Source organism: Coffea eugenioides, unplaced genomic scaffold (genome assembly GCF_003713205.1).
Source record: "Coffea eugenioides isolate CCC68of unplaced genomic scaffold, Ceug_1.0 ScVebR1_1534;HRSCAF=2399, whole genome shotgun sequence".
NCBI lineage: Eukaryota > Viridiplantae > Streptophyta > Magnoliopsida > Gentianales > Rubiaceae > Coffea > Coffea eugenioides.
This window is the reverse complement of record NW_020861946.1, coordinates 69,685-84,212: the sequence shown is the minus strand read 5'-3', so window position 1 is coordinate 84,212 and position 14,528 is coordinate 69,685. Positions and strand designations below refer to the sequence as shown.

The window sequence follows — 14,528 nt, the reverse complement described above, 5'->3', positions numbered from 1 at the left end:
CAATACTAAGCAGCATTTTGTTGATGCATTGCTCACTCTTCAAAAGCAATATGAATTGAGCGATGACACTGTCATTGGACTCCTTTGGGTAAGTAGTGGCCTATTTTCACTTTGCTAGCTCCAAGGAAAGAAAGGTAAAAGGAAAAGAAAGATAGCAGCTCCATCTATTGCAAAATAGGATTTAATGTTGTCCAAATTATGCAGGACATGATTACTGCTGGCATGGATACAACCACAATCTCAGTAGAATGGGCAATGGCAGAGCTGGTAAAGAATCCAAGGGTGCAGCAAAAGGCGCAAGAGGAACTTGACCGAGTCATTGGCTCCGATAGAATCATGACTGAAGCTGATTTTGCAAAGCTCCCATACTTACAATGTGTAGCTAAGGAAGCTCTAAGGCTGCACCCTCCAACTCCACTAATGCTTCCTCATAGAGCCAATGCCAATGTGAAGATCGGTGGTTATGACATCCCTAAAGGGTCTATCGTGCACGTTAACGTCTGGGCAATTGCTCGTGATCCTGCAACCTGGAAAAATCCACTGGAATTCCGACCTGAGAGATTCCTGGAGGAAGATGTTGACATCAAGGGCCACGATTATCGGCTCCTGCCTTTTGGTGCTGGAAGGAGGATCTGCCCTGGTGCACAACTTGCACTCAATCTGGTCACTTCTATGCTGGGGCATTTGTTGCACCACTTTACTTGGTCTCCACCACCTGGGGTCAGCCCTGAAGAGATTGACCTGGAAGAGAGCCCTGGAACAGTTACTTATATGAGAACCGCTTTGCAAGCTGTTGCAACACCAAGATTGCCTGCACATTTGTACAATCGTGTGCCAGTAGAGCTGTAATGCTTCCTTTCTCTTGTTACTAAATTTTCAGCTTGCAAGAGTTGCTTCACTTCCAACCCTCCATTTGATTGTGAAGAACTTGTTGGATTCTACGAGGTATTTGTGGAAAGCTATATTTTTCTAGAAAAAATAAAGTAAGGGTTCTCTATGATCTAAAGAGATTTTCTTTTATTGTCAAACTTTACCACAATTTAGTTTGATCTCAAACTTTTTGAAGTGTAGTATGTTGATCTTGAAATATATATCAGCATTTGCTATGGACATCATCATGCCCAAACTCACACAGGCAGTGACTTTTACCCCATTAAACAGCAAAACAAACTTGGCAAAACAGTTTAAATTGTTGGATGCTAGTGAAAATTGCGATGTGATGATAACCTTTTCCCACAAAGAATTCTTGCCAATATGTTGCTTTAAGGAAAGTAAAATTACTCCTCAGGAAGTCAGTTGCCTTTTGAAGGCAAAAGCACCTTTACCCCTTTCCGGTCTCTGATATACCAACTGGCCCAAAATCCCACCATATGTGCTAGCAAACTAATTTATTAGAATTAGAAACCAAACCCACATGGTGCTATACTGAAGCTATTCAGCTTAAATACAAGAGATTTACATTAAATCAACTGAGAAACATCATTCTCATACTACAGTATTATGCGTACACATACACAGTAAATATGTTGTGCCATATTCCTGCTAAACACAGATTTAACTGATTGCATATTCTAAAAGTAGCAAGTTTTTTAGCTATCTTATTCTATATTATCATCCCTCAACAACTAACCATATTAGGCAGCATATATCAACATAACTATAAGTTGCAGAAATTTTGACACCATTAAACACTATAGGCTCCAAATTGAAGAAAATAAACTTTGCATCAACAGTTTGCAAGTTCTCCGATGCTCCTGTTGAAACACAGGACTCGATCAAACTTTATGGCTTTTTCAAATGACCTGAAAATATAAAGAAGCAACTAACGTCAAATTTAATCAGGACATTGGCATGTAAATCTTAACTAAGATAGAGGAGGAGGAACAAAAAAAAAAAGCATTATCACAACAATCAAGAGCAGTTCACATCGTAAGAGCTTAAAAGAATAACGAGAGGAATAAGTTGCAACCTTGGCCTTAGCTAAAAGATTGCTACATGTCATATGGTATTAATGACATGTAAGAGCTTGAAAGTATTAGGCAACTACATCATGGCCTCGAGGAAAAAAGTGCTGTATCTAATATACTCCAGCATCATATATTGGCAATCTCTGCCATCTCATCTGAGGTTATCCATAGAACAGAAAAGCTTATCGAAGTTTTAATGTTATTTACCCCACCTCCTCCTTTTATCCCATTTGATCTGATACACATTAAGAAATGCACATACTATCAAGAGGCCAAAGCTTATATCAGTATATAATGCCGTGGTAGAATGCATTGGTTTCAGAGGTCATCCAAAATAAGAAAGTCCAATATAAACTACACCTCAAAACAATGTTCACCATCAGTTCTGCTTGGGCTGGTGACTAGGCTGGGAAGAAACCATAACTTGTAGCTGCTACAGCCCAAACCTCATATGTGTTTTAGGAAAAATAAAAAAAGGGGTTCTATGCACTTGATAGTATGTATAAGCAGGTGGGACCTAACTACGTAATAATAGTTCCTAAGCTATCATAGATAATTGTTTAAGGCCCAATATACTGACAAGTTCTAAGCTATCACAAAAGAATTGCTGCAGCTCCTTGTAAAATTACAAATGAATTCTAAAACTGGATTTAGCACAGACCTGCTAATATGCTTAAAGGAAACCATTTAAAAGATGGTACATTACACTTCTGTGAGGAAGGGAGCCAAAGGCCAAATGAACTAGGAAAATATGTTTGTTGAAAAGGCTACACGATGATGGCACGGTTAACAAGCTGTCTTATCTGAATGCTTAAAAGGCCCCTAACAAACTCATGTTCAAAAAGAGCATTATAAGAAACAGCATCAAGCTGTTTACTTATCCAAAGACAAAAGCATGGAACCCTCCAGTGAAGGAAGCATACATAAGTTAGGCAATTAAGTTTTGAATAACATAGATTCATCTCATCTGAATGCTTCAACAATTTGAAATCTAAACGTAGCTACAATGGAAAGGGTGTAAAAGTTGCTTACAGCCGTAATCAGGGAATACATAACAACCAAAATCATACTCAGGAAATTGCCCAATATTCAAAGGAACCAACTAAATGCCTTTTTCTTTTTCTTCCTTAAACTTGCTCCATTTATTTTCCTTCTCTCCTCAAATCACCAAATCTTTTTATGGAGTACAATATACAATATTATCAACCGCGAAACGAACTTAGCATCCAACTAAAGCATAGTAGCTTAATGCTGAGACAAGAATCTGGTCCTATTGAGTCCACCACATCGTCCTAGTAGTTCTTTACCCAAATCATCCCATTGATTTTCCACTTACCCGTATACAAAAAATCAAGAGGTCATTATATATTGCTCAGCAAATAAAGTTAAATGGATAATGTAACATGATCCAGTTAAACAATCTAAGACACCAAAGTATTAACTTAATACATGACCATGTTAAAGAACAACTCTCAGAGAATTTATATAAACTGTGAATAGTGGTCAAGAACTTATTTTAGGCCTTGGGTCGCAAGTAAAACAGACCAAAAACATATGTCACAGTGAATGATTAAGTTCCAACATCTATGTGGAAGGACGTATCAAAAACAAAAACATTTACAGAATCAAACTAAAAAGCATTAGGACCTCATAAGTGATGAAAAGCAGCTTGGTAATTGACCAATGAAATAGCGTCAATTGGACAAATAAGAACATTACAATATTATTTACATTGTATATAATGTGGAATTAGTGGGCTTCACAATCTTATTTGGAGCATCTTCATTGGCCAATGACCAACTGCTAGGCTTGCCAAGTAGTAGGTCCACCCACAATAAAATTTCCAAGTATTATTCACTTGATGAGAAGTTTTACTAAGAAGATATTTCCAAGAAAAGGTGCTGAGCACGAAAAAGCTTCATTTTGGACAAGTCCACTTCAGTGCAATAGTCAACTGTAACTTTTTAAGAAGGAACTCAACACATCAGAAGTAATTGAATATCTTGGTTACTATGCAGTTATTCAACACATTGTAACCTAGAAAACAAGACAAGAACCATCTTGATGATACTTTTGATGACATGATTCTCTTCAAGTTTGTGATACAGAGGCGAAATTAGATAGAACATGGCTATATCCTATTCCGCATCAACATGTCCAAACTCATAGTCATGTAAAGAAATTCTTGGTTTAGATTGTTTAAAGGTCAACAACATGCAGCTAACAACCATCTCAAACAATTCACATTCTTTTCTTGCCCAATTCCCTAATCTCAAATTCAAACAACTACTCACTAGATAGTTTAATCTTCCACAACCAGGTTCAACATAAATTACCTAATCTTATCTCAATCTTAAGATCTCCTACAAGAACTTTGAGTGATGAAAATTAAAACAAAATGAATCTTCAGCGAGAATTTATATGATCAGAAAAAGCTCCAAGATATGCTGTTTGAGGTTAATGTTTCCTCACAAGTTTAATTTAAGAAACATATCTAACCTTGGTTAAGACCAAGGTCCGAAGTAGTGAATGAAGGGATGTCTATAGTGTGCCTAAATTCCTCCAATTTCTTGAAGTTCATCCACGGCTTCACCCAAACTTTTGCTTCATATATCTGTTTCTTCCCAGCATCAATTGCCTCCAGAGTAAGATGATACAACTTACCAGCAACCACCTGTTCTTTGGCTTTGATCACCCTTCCAAACTCAAGAAGCGCGTTCTATGTCCAGAAAAAGGAAATACAGTAAATTACATATAATCCAAATTCCAAAAACAGTAGCTGAAGAAAGGACATTAACAAACGCTGTCCAGGAATTGTTTCCACATTAATTCATTCTTCTTTTTTCTTCTTCTCTTGTTCTTTTTTTTTTTAAATATAAAAGCTCATCAACATGCATCCGTTATTTTAGAAAAATCTGCAATATTAACCTCAGAAGACAACCATCTAAAACTTAAATAAATTTATTTTCCCTGAAACCATCAACTAAGGGTTTCTTTCATCAAAAAAATTGGGAAATCCCTAGCTAATCATTCCCTAAAGCCACATAATTTAACAGAAAAAATGCACACCCAAAAAACCCTTAAAAAGAATTTGAACTCCGGGATTCCCACCTCTTCTAATCGAATTAAAAATCAATAATCAAGATTTTTTTTCCAAAATAAGAAAAAGGGCCAGTAAACAAATAGCCAAATCAAGAACCAAGAGAAAGAAAACAGCGATTAATGAATACAGACCTCTTTCTTGTTGTGTTCTTGAACAGCAAAACGACCAATGCTTTCAATTTCTCCATTGCTCTGATCTCCTCGGTAGCCATGGCTTCCCCCAAGAACACTTCCACTCTCCTTCATCTTTATGAACCCTTTTTCCTCACACGATTCAGAAATCACAGAGACCGCGCCGAAAAGACAAAGAAAGCAAAGAAGACTAGTACCAGTGCTGATCTTCATAGTTATAGCTTTGATTTGAACTATTTCGGCGATTCCTTGGTTTTAATTTAAGGCTGTTTTGGGGTTTCTAGCGCAATCCGATGCATTTATTCTCGTTTTTTGCTTTGCGGGTAAGAAATTTTGGTGCGAAAGTTTGTTGGATGACGTAACCTTTTCGGGTATTCGCCGTGGGACGAGACACGTGCAATGATCTGCTGGAACTTGTCGGTTTGACCCGGTTATGCGATGATTAATATATTTTTTTATTAGAATAATGTTTTATGGGTGCCCATAAGATATATGTTAGATATTACATTAATTAGGATAAGTAAATAAATATAAGTGAAAATAGGTAAATTAAATAGAAAATGTATATAAATATAAAAGAGGGTAATAATTATTAGTATGTGTGCATATATCGTAAGTTAGTTGAATTTTAAGTATATAAATGAATAGCCAATAAGCACCTGTTAGAAAAAATCTTTTTATTATTTACGCTATTACTTCCTCATCCTTCTTATTGAGAAATTAATTTGGGAGTATGATATCCACAAGGAAAGATAAAATCTAGTTAACGGGAACTTTTTTGATCCCGTTTAAGGACCATTTTAACTTGTACATATCGATGAAAATAATAATGGTTTGAATTTTAAATCTTTAAAATTGTTGGAACTTAAGGGCCAATAACACTTTTTTTTCCTATCTAATTTTAAAATTAACTTAGGAGTATGATATTCAATAAGAACTGTAGAATCTCCTTAAAAATAATCCAATAAGATCGTAAAGTTGTTCAATGTTCTTTCAACAATATGACATGGATCAAAGGAGACTATTGGACTTGCCTTGTAGTTAGTTCACCATGAGCTAAAATTTCATTTATAGCATTTCTCAAAAAAATAAATACGAGCTTGTGACTTGTGCATTCCTATTTTTCCAAATTTACTAATTTAGTCACCCTGAAAAATCCCGATTGGTTTTATTGGTTTTGTGTGAATTCATTTAGGTGGATTTTTGATGGACATAGGCCCTAATTCTTCACCCAAAATTCCCAGCTGTGTTTGGACTGGGGAACCTGAGTGGATTTAGATTTAAAACCCTTTACCAAATTCCCTTATATGTTTGAATGAAGTAAAAGAGATGGGTTTGAAATACATCATTTAATGGAAGGATTAGTCTGGCTATAACTAATGAATTTTAAAGAATAAATATTGCATGCACCGTTAGTTTATACACTATGATGGTTAGATGAATCCCACATATGTAAAATTTTGATTTAATTTATCATCTTAGCTAAGCCATAGCTAATTTCATAATGCACGTGATACTTGCTTTTACCAGTGCACCAACCATACCTATAACTATCATTCACCTACATTTCATGATGAAGAAACTAGTTATAGATTCATTAAATTCTATGAAATTACAAGGTTAAAATGATAAAGGTAATTCCCTACTTTCGTGAAAATACTCTCTATATTCAACACTTTCATGAACTAGTATAATATCATAATTTTCATTGATGATACAACACCTTTAGAACTATAATTTATGTATCTATTGCACATATACATTTAAATGGACTATAAATTCAAATTGTAAATTGTGCACATATTTGTATTTTCTCATGGACTTGATTTAAAATATTGCTTTAAATAAGAACTTCTAACCAATCTTGCTTTAAATATATTACTATTTTCATCAAGCAGCTTTACATTTCCTATCCACATATTGATGCCAATCTAATAACAATCTATCTTTAATTTATCTTTGTTAATCTGGGCAACTTGATGCACAGAGTCGGCCATAGAAATTAGTTTACTATAAATTTACATTTGAAGCAGAGACAACTAAATTTTGCTTCTTGTATATCAACAGTTTACAATCTTTAGTCTCCTTATAATACTTTTACTTTTGTATACAATTTTACAAATTTATCACTCTTATTTTTAAACAAAATTTTCCTTAAGAAAGTTTACAACAATTATGAAGTAGCTACTATATTGCTCATATTCATTATATATTCATTTTGACCAATGGAAATTTTATTCCTGACTCAATATTTTTTGGTTTCATAAACATATATTAGTTTTATATTTGTTTAATTTTTTGTCATTTAGTGCCTTTTGACTAATGAATTAATATCACTCGTCAAATATATCCATAGGAATACATATAATAATTAATGTCCATATATATTTTACTGTGTTTTTTTTTAAGTGGGAGGTTTTGAATCTATAACCTCCCATTTATATTCTCTCTCACCTTACCATTCAACCAAATCCTTTGCCCCATTTTACTGTGTTGTTTATTTGTAGTTCAATGTAAATTTTCTCTTTTTTTTTTTTATTTTTTCCTACTAAGGGAGGAGTGGGACTTAAGAAGTAAGGAGGGAACGGGGAGATTTACAATGTAAATTTTCTGGTTACTTTTTAGAAGATATAAACTTTTCGGTATATCAAGTAGACAGGTTTTATAATATATACCACATGAATCAATCAATCAAGCATCTTAATTAATATGCTTTGCAACAAAACACAATGATGGAACCAAATATTTGAATTGTTAAAAGGATCCTTGTTGCAAATTGTGGGGTGCAATTGCAATATAAATTTATTGTAACTACTCAAAAATTTGGTACATTTTGACAATAAATGGTATCATCATTATCAATCAAGGAATGGATTTTATACCTTAACTTTGAGTCAAAATGTTCATGGACTTTAGATCAAGCCAATCCCTTTTGTCAAAAAGTCAATATCCACTAATTTGGTTCTTACGGGATTTTTCATCTTCTTTTGGGGGGATTGGTACTTGTGGTTTTATCTTGATTGAATAAATAACAAGATGGCTTGCTTTAAGAGCAGAACTTCAGAAATCTATTCATGCTTCTGCCTATTGTTCGAGCTATGGGTACGGAGATCCTCCTCCCATTGCTTGGTTGGAGACTCAGGGTATGTTTGGTAAGACCTAAGAATCACAATTCTAATTCCATAATTTCACCTCCTATTCGGGTTTGTATGCGGATCCTAAGTGGATTAAATCAGTAAAACGGCTCTCTATATAATCCACGAAAAAAAAATGAAAATGAAAGTCCTCTCTCTCTCTCTTGTCACAAACCAACCATCGCTTCTTTTGCAGCTCTTTCTCCTCCACATACATCCTCCTCTGCCTCCACCTATACTTCCGTCGCTGACACCTCGTCTCTCCTCTTACTCATCTTCCTCCTCTGCCTCTTCCCAGCATTGAACATCTACTCTCATTTACGCATGTTAAGAGTGAAATTATAGGGTTTCTTTATGTAAATTGGCTCAAATCCAGTGAATCCAATAGCTGTAGCTAAAGATGACCGCCAGAGATAGCCTTCTCAGCACGACATGTGTTGTAAAATATATAATATTTCAAAAATATTCTTTGTCCCAGATCGAAAAATGAGAAGTATTGCTTTCTCTGTCCCACATTGGGAAGTGAGAAAAGTTGCAGTCTTTGTCCCACATCGGAAGTGAGAAGGGTTGCACCTCATTCTGAAATCTGTAAATAGGATCCATTCCCTCCTCAGAAAATCACCCCAGCAGCTTCAGTTGATATCTTTCTGATAGCTGCTTTATCTCTCTCTCGCTCTCTTTTATTCTGTCAGTTGATACCTTCCTGACAATTCTGTTCTCAATTTCTCTCTCTATATCTGCTGGTTTTAATTTGCTAGTTCTGGTCTTTCTAGTTTGCAACAAGAAGAAAGCTTGTCTTTCTTGTTCGCAACAAATAGAAGAAGACTTGTTTAATCCTGGGGAGACATTTCAATTTCATGAAATAGTTTCTTAGGACAGTGCTACGCATGACTCAAGCAATAGTGTTAACATTGTTGTGGCCGTTTCGACAACAATCTAAGAAACTATGGCCTCCAACAGTGTTAATACCACACAACCTTCATCCGCAGTAGCAGCAGTCGCAATACCATTTGCTAAGCCTTTTTCGGATGTCTCCAAAATTGAAGTTTTTGCCAATGAAAACTTCAGAAGGTGGCAAGAACGTGTACACTCCCTACTCGACATTCATGGAGTGGCTTATGCACTGACAGAATCCCAACCTGCTACGACCGTGGATACTAAGATACAAGAATCATGGCAATATGTCAATACGGTATGTCATCATACTATTTTACAAACACTCTCAAATGAATTATTTGACGTGTATTGTAGCTGCAAGCAAGCCAAGACAATTTGGGAAGTTTTGGTAACAAAGTTTACCGCCGAAGATGCAACCAAACAAAAGTTCATCGTAGGAAAGTACAATCAGTGGCAGATAACTGACGACAAAGAAATGAAAACCCAAATCACAGAATACCAAATGATGCTCGAGGACTTGAAAAATGAAGACATCAAGCTGCCTGAGAAATTTGCTGCAGGCATGCTAATTGAAAAACTGCCTGAGTCATGGGGCGACTACAAAAACAACTTGAAGCACAAGGAGGAAAATTACACCATTGATGAGCTCGTAAAACACATCCTGATTGAAGATTCAAATAGGAAGGAGTTAAGAGCTGCCAAAGCAAAGGAAATGAGCTTCAAAGCTAATCTGGTCCAAAACAACAACAAAAGGTACGCCAATAAGTCCCAGTATGATAGACCAAAAAATTCCAACTACAAGCCCAATATCCCCAACTTTAAGAAAAAGAAAGGCAATTGCTATTATTGTGGAAAACCAGGACATTATGCTACCCAGTGTAGATACAATAAGGGTGACAAAGCAAATGCTAATCCTCCTAAGGTTAATTTAACCGAAGGAGATGAAATAATTGATGCAGTCATCGCTCAAGTGAACATTGCAGCCAATGTGAAAGAATGGGTGGTAGACTCTGGGGCTACTCGGCACATATGTGCAAATCGAGAAGCGTTTTCCTCCTATACTCCAATAGGGAATGATGAAGAAGTAGTCTACCTTGGAGACTCACGAACTGCTAAAGTTCTGGGTAAAGGCAAAGTGCTCTTGAAACTTACTTCAGGAAAAACTTTGGCTCTTATTGATGTGCTGCATATGCCAAACATTCGGGCAAATCTGATTTCTGTAGCATTGCTAGGAAAAGTTGGGGTGAAAGCGTTATTCGAATCTGATAAGATCGTAATGACAAAATATAATATATTTGTGGGGAAAGACTATTGTAACCAGGGACTCTTTATACTTAACATTTCAAATGTGCTTAATGAGAATGCTTCTTCTTCTGCTTATATTGTTGATTCAATTTCTTTATAGCATGCTAGATTAGGACATGTTAATGCAAGTTATATAAAGAAAATGCAATCTAGTAGCTTAATTTCTGGTATTAATGATAAAATGGACAAATGCGAAATATGTGTAGAAACTAAAATAACAAAGAAAAGTTGTGTAAGTGTCCAAAGAGAAACTGAATTATTAAGTTTAATTCACACAAACTTAGGTGATTTGAAACAAATTATGACTAGAGGAGGTAAAAGATATTATGTTACTTTTATAGATGATTACTCTAAATACACTAAACTTTATTTATTTAGAAATAAAGATGATATTCATAATGCTTTTTATCCTATAAGTTTGAAGTAGAAAATCAACTTAATAAAAGAATAAAAAGAATCAGATCAGATAGAGGAGGTGAATATTTAGTTTTGGATAGCTTCTGTGAACATGAAGGTATAATACATGAAGTAACACCACCTTATTCACCACAATCTAATGGTGTAGCTGAAAGAAAAAATAGAACATTAAAAGAAATGATGAACTCCAAGTTAATTAGTTCTCATGCTCCTGATAATTTGTGGGGGGAAGCTATTTTATCTGCTTGTCATTTACAAAATAGAATTCCACATAAAGGAACTGGTAAAACACCTTATGAGTTATCGAAAAATTATAAACCTAATTTGAAATACCTAAAAGTGTGGGGGTGTTTAGCTACAGTATTATTGCTTGAACCTAAGAAAAGAAGATTAGGTTCTAAAACTTCTGATTGTATGTTTATTGGATATGCTGAACATAGTGCTGCATATGAATTTCTTGTTTTAAGAAGTGATGTACTTGATTGTAATACAATCATTGAGACAAAAAATGCTGAATTTTTTGAACATATTTTTTCACTGTCTAATAAAATTTCTCATGCACCTGTTGAAATAAATAAAGAAACAACCTCTAATGAGGAGTTGAGAAGGAGTAAAAGGCCAAGAAAAGAATTTTTCTATGGAAATGATTTTCAAACATTTTTTGTTGATAATGATCCTTTAACTTATTTTAATGCTATTTCTTCTTCTGATAGTAAATTTTGGAAAGAAGCAATAAAAACTGAAATTGACTTTATTATGAAAAATAAAACTTGAATTTTGGTAGATTTACCACCTAGTACAAAACCTATTGGTTGCAAATGGATTTTCAAAAGAAAATATAATCCTGATAGCTCTATTGATAAATACAAAGCTTGTTTAGTAGCTAAGGGGTTTTCTCAAAAGCGAAATATTGATTATTTTGACACATTTGCACCAGTAACAAGAATTGCCTCTATTCGGGTTTTATTTGCTCTGGCTTCTATTCGTAAACTTTTTATTCATCAAATGGATGTCAAAACAGCTTTTTTAAATGGTGATTTAGAAGAAAAAATTTATATGATCCAAACTGAGGGATGTATCATTTCTGGACAAGAAAATAAGGTTTGTAAATTAACTAAATCTCTTTATGGCCTAAAACAAGCTCCTAAACAGTGGCGTGAGAAATTTGATCAAGTATTGATTAAAGACGAATTTTCGTCTGTAGAAATGGACAAATGTGTATACGTTAAAATTGTCAATGATCAATATGTGATAATCAGTTTGTATGTGGATGACATGCTTATATTTGGTACTAGTCTAAATATTGTTAATAGTACTAAAGAATTTTTGTTTTTCAATTTTGATATGAAATATATGGGTGAAGTTAAAATGATATTGGGTGTTAAAATCATAAGGAGAGATGATGGTATAATGTTGTCACAAAAACATTATACAGAGAGATTTCTTAAGAAGTTTGAAAATTATGATGTGACACCTATAAGCACTTCCTATGATGCTAACACTCAATTAAAGAAAAATAATGGTAACCCAATTGCTCAGTCGAAATATGCTCAGATTATTGGGAGCCTGATGCATGTAATGAATTTTACAAGACCAGATATAGCCTATGCTGTATGTAGACTGAGTAGATATACTCATAATCCCAATCGTGAGCATTGGTTTGCATTGGTCAGACTAATGAAATATTTGAGAGGTACCATAAATTATGGTATTTTATATAGTGGATTTCCCACTGTACTAGAAGGATACAGTGATGCTAATGGGGTCTCTGATTCAAATGATACAAAATTCACTAGTGGTTATGTGTTCACCCTTGGTGGTGGTGCAGTAGCATGGAAGTCAGCCAGGCAGACATTCATTGCTAAGTCAACTATGGAGTCCGCATTTATAGCTCTGGAGTTGACAGGTTCTGAGGCTGATTGGTTAAGGAATTTCTTAGCCAATATTCCTTTAAATAAGGATCTGTTGCCTTCTGTGTCGATACATAGTGATTGTCACGCGGCTATTGCTATTACTAAAAATAAATCGTATAATTGTAAAAGTCGACACATGAGATTGAGACATGATGTCGTAAAATAGCTACTTACAGATGGAATTATTTCCATTGATTTTGTGAAGTCAGAGTTGAATTTGGCCGATCCTCTGACTAAACCCGTAGGAAGAAAATTGATTCTTCAAACTTCAAAAGAAATGGGACTTCGACCAACAAATTGTCAATAGAGATGGTAACCCAACCTATGTGATTGGTGATCCTATGAAGTAGGTTCATATGGGTAATAACAAGTCAATATTGATCGTAAAACACTTCAAATTTAAGTCCCTCCGAAAATAAGTGCTTTGAGTAATTGAGAATGAGTTAAAACTCTTAATAAATTCATATCCCATTAGGGAGCTATATTTAAAGGAATATACACTTGATGAATTCACCTATATGAGAGTGGAGTGAGACCGCTCCTATAAGATTCATTGGTCAAATCTTTAGAGCTCTCATGAAATAACCAGGCAGGCGCATGGCCTAAAAGTGCAAAACCGCATTAATAGCAAATTATGGGTTGCAATGTGATTGATAAAATCTCTGTCATACATCAAGAGTTATTGGTTCATAGAAATTTATATTTCACCAATAATTTTGTAGATCATGTTTTATCAATCTATGTTTGGTTCATAGTCCAAAAGACACCAATCTAATAACATTTTAACCAAATCAAGCAGAGTACTTTTAAAATTCTTCCTTTATCCAAAGAATTTTTTTAAAATAGGAAGGAGATTGTTATAAAATATATAGTATTTCAAAAATATTCTTTGTCCCACATCGAAAAATAAGAAGTATTGCTTTCTCTGTCCCACATTGGGAAGTGAGAAGAGTTGCAGTCTTTGTCCCACATCGGAAGTGAGAAGGGTTGCACCTCATTCTGAAATCTATAAATAGGATCCATTCCCTTATCAGAAAATCACCCCAGCAGCTTCAGTTGATATCTTTCTGATAGCTGCTCTCGTTCTCTCTCTCTCTTTTATTTCTGTCAGTTGATACCTTTTTGACAATTCTATTCTCATCTTCTCTCTATATCTGCTGGTTTTAATTTGCTAGTTCTGGTCCTTCTAGTTTGCAACAAGAAGAAAGCTTGTCTTTCTTGTTCGCAACAAATAGAAAAAAGCTTGTTTAATCCTGAGGAGACATTTCAATTTCATGAAATAATTTCTTAGGACAGTACTACGCACGACTCAAGCAATAGTGTTAACATTGTTGTGGCCGTTTCGACAACAACATGTTGTGGGCATTCTGTGACAGCCCCACTTTCCCCTAAGGCGAACCAAAGAGGTTAGCGGACTGCCTGCCCAGCTCTCGCCAGGACTACGGATCAGATTAGAGCGATCTTTCACGTTTCGGAACTTCTAACGCGCGCAAATAAGGCAAAAGGGCAAAATAACCCAAAATAAAAGAAAATGAAACCCGGAGTCGGCCATGAATAGTAACCGACTCGTCCGAACCCAACCAAACATCGAATTACATATACCCCATAACATTTAGCCTTTACAAACCAAAATGACATTTAAAAGTGATACAAAAGTCACT

The 14,528-nt window shown here is 34.9% G+C and overlaps 2 protein-coding genes across 2 annotated transcripts; one reads left to right on the top strand and one right to left on the bottom strand.

Moving 5' to 3' along the window:
• The first annotated feature begins 6 nt into the window (after nucleotides 1-6).
• Nucleotides 7-1,065, top strand: LOC113755495 (cytochrome P450 98A2-like). Its single transcript, XM_027299497.1, has 2 exons — nucleotides 7-88; nucleotides 205-1,065. The coding sequence occupies exon 2, from the start codon at nucleotides 208-210 to the stop codon at nucleotides 847-849; it is 642 nt and encodes a 213-aa protein (XP_027155298.1). The 5' UTR covers nucleotides 7-88; nucleotides 205-207; the 3' UTR covers nucleotides 850-1,065.
• Nucleotides 1,066-1,421: 356 nt separating this feature from the next.
• LOC113755496 (cysteine proteinase inhibitor-like) lies at nucleotides 1,422-5,494 on the bottom strand. The gene is made up of 3 exons (XM_027299498.1): nucleotides 5,202-5,494; nucleotides 4,467-4,686; nucleotides 1,422-1,802 (listed from the first exon to the last, which is right to left on the bottom strand). The coding sequence occupies exons 1-3, from the start codon at nucleotides 5,412-5,414 to the stop codon at nucleotides 1,783-1,785; spliced, it is 453 nt and encodes a 150-aa protein (XP_027155299.1). The 5' UTR covers nucleotides 5,415-5,494; the 3' UTR covers nucleotides 1,422-1,782.
• Nucleotides 5,495-14,528: the final 9,034 nt, after the last annotated feature.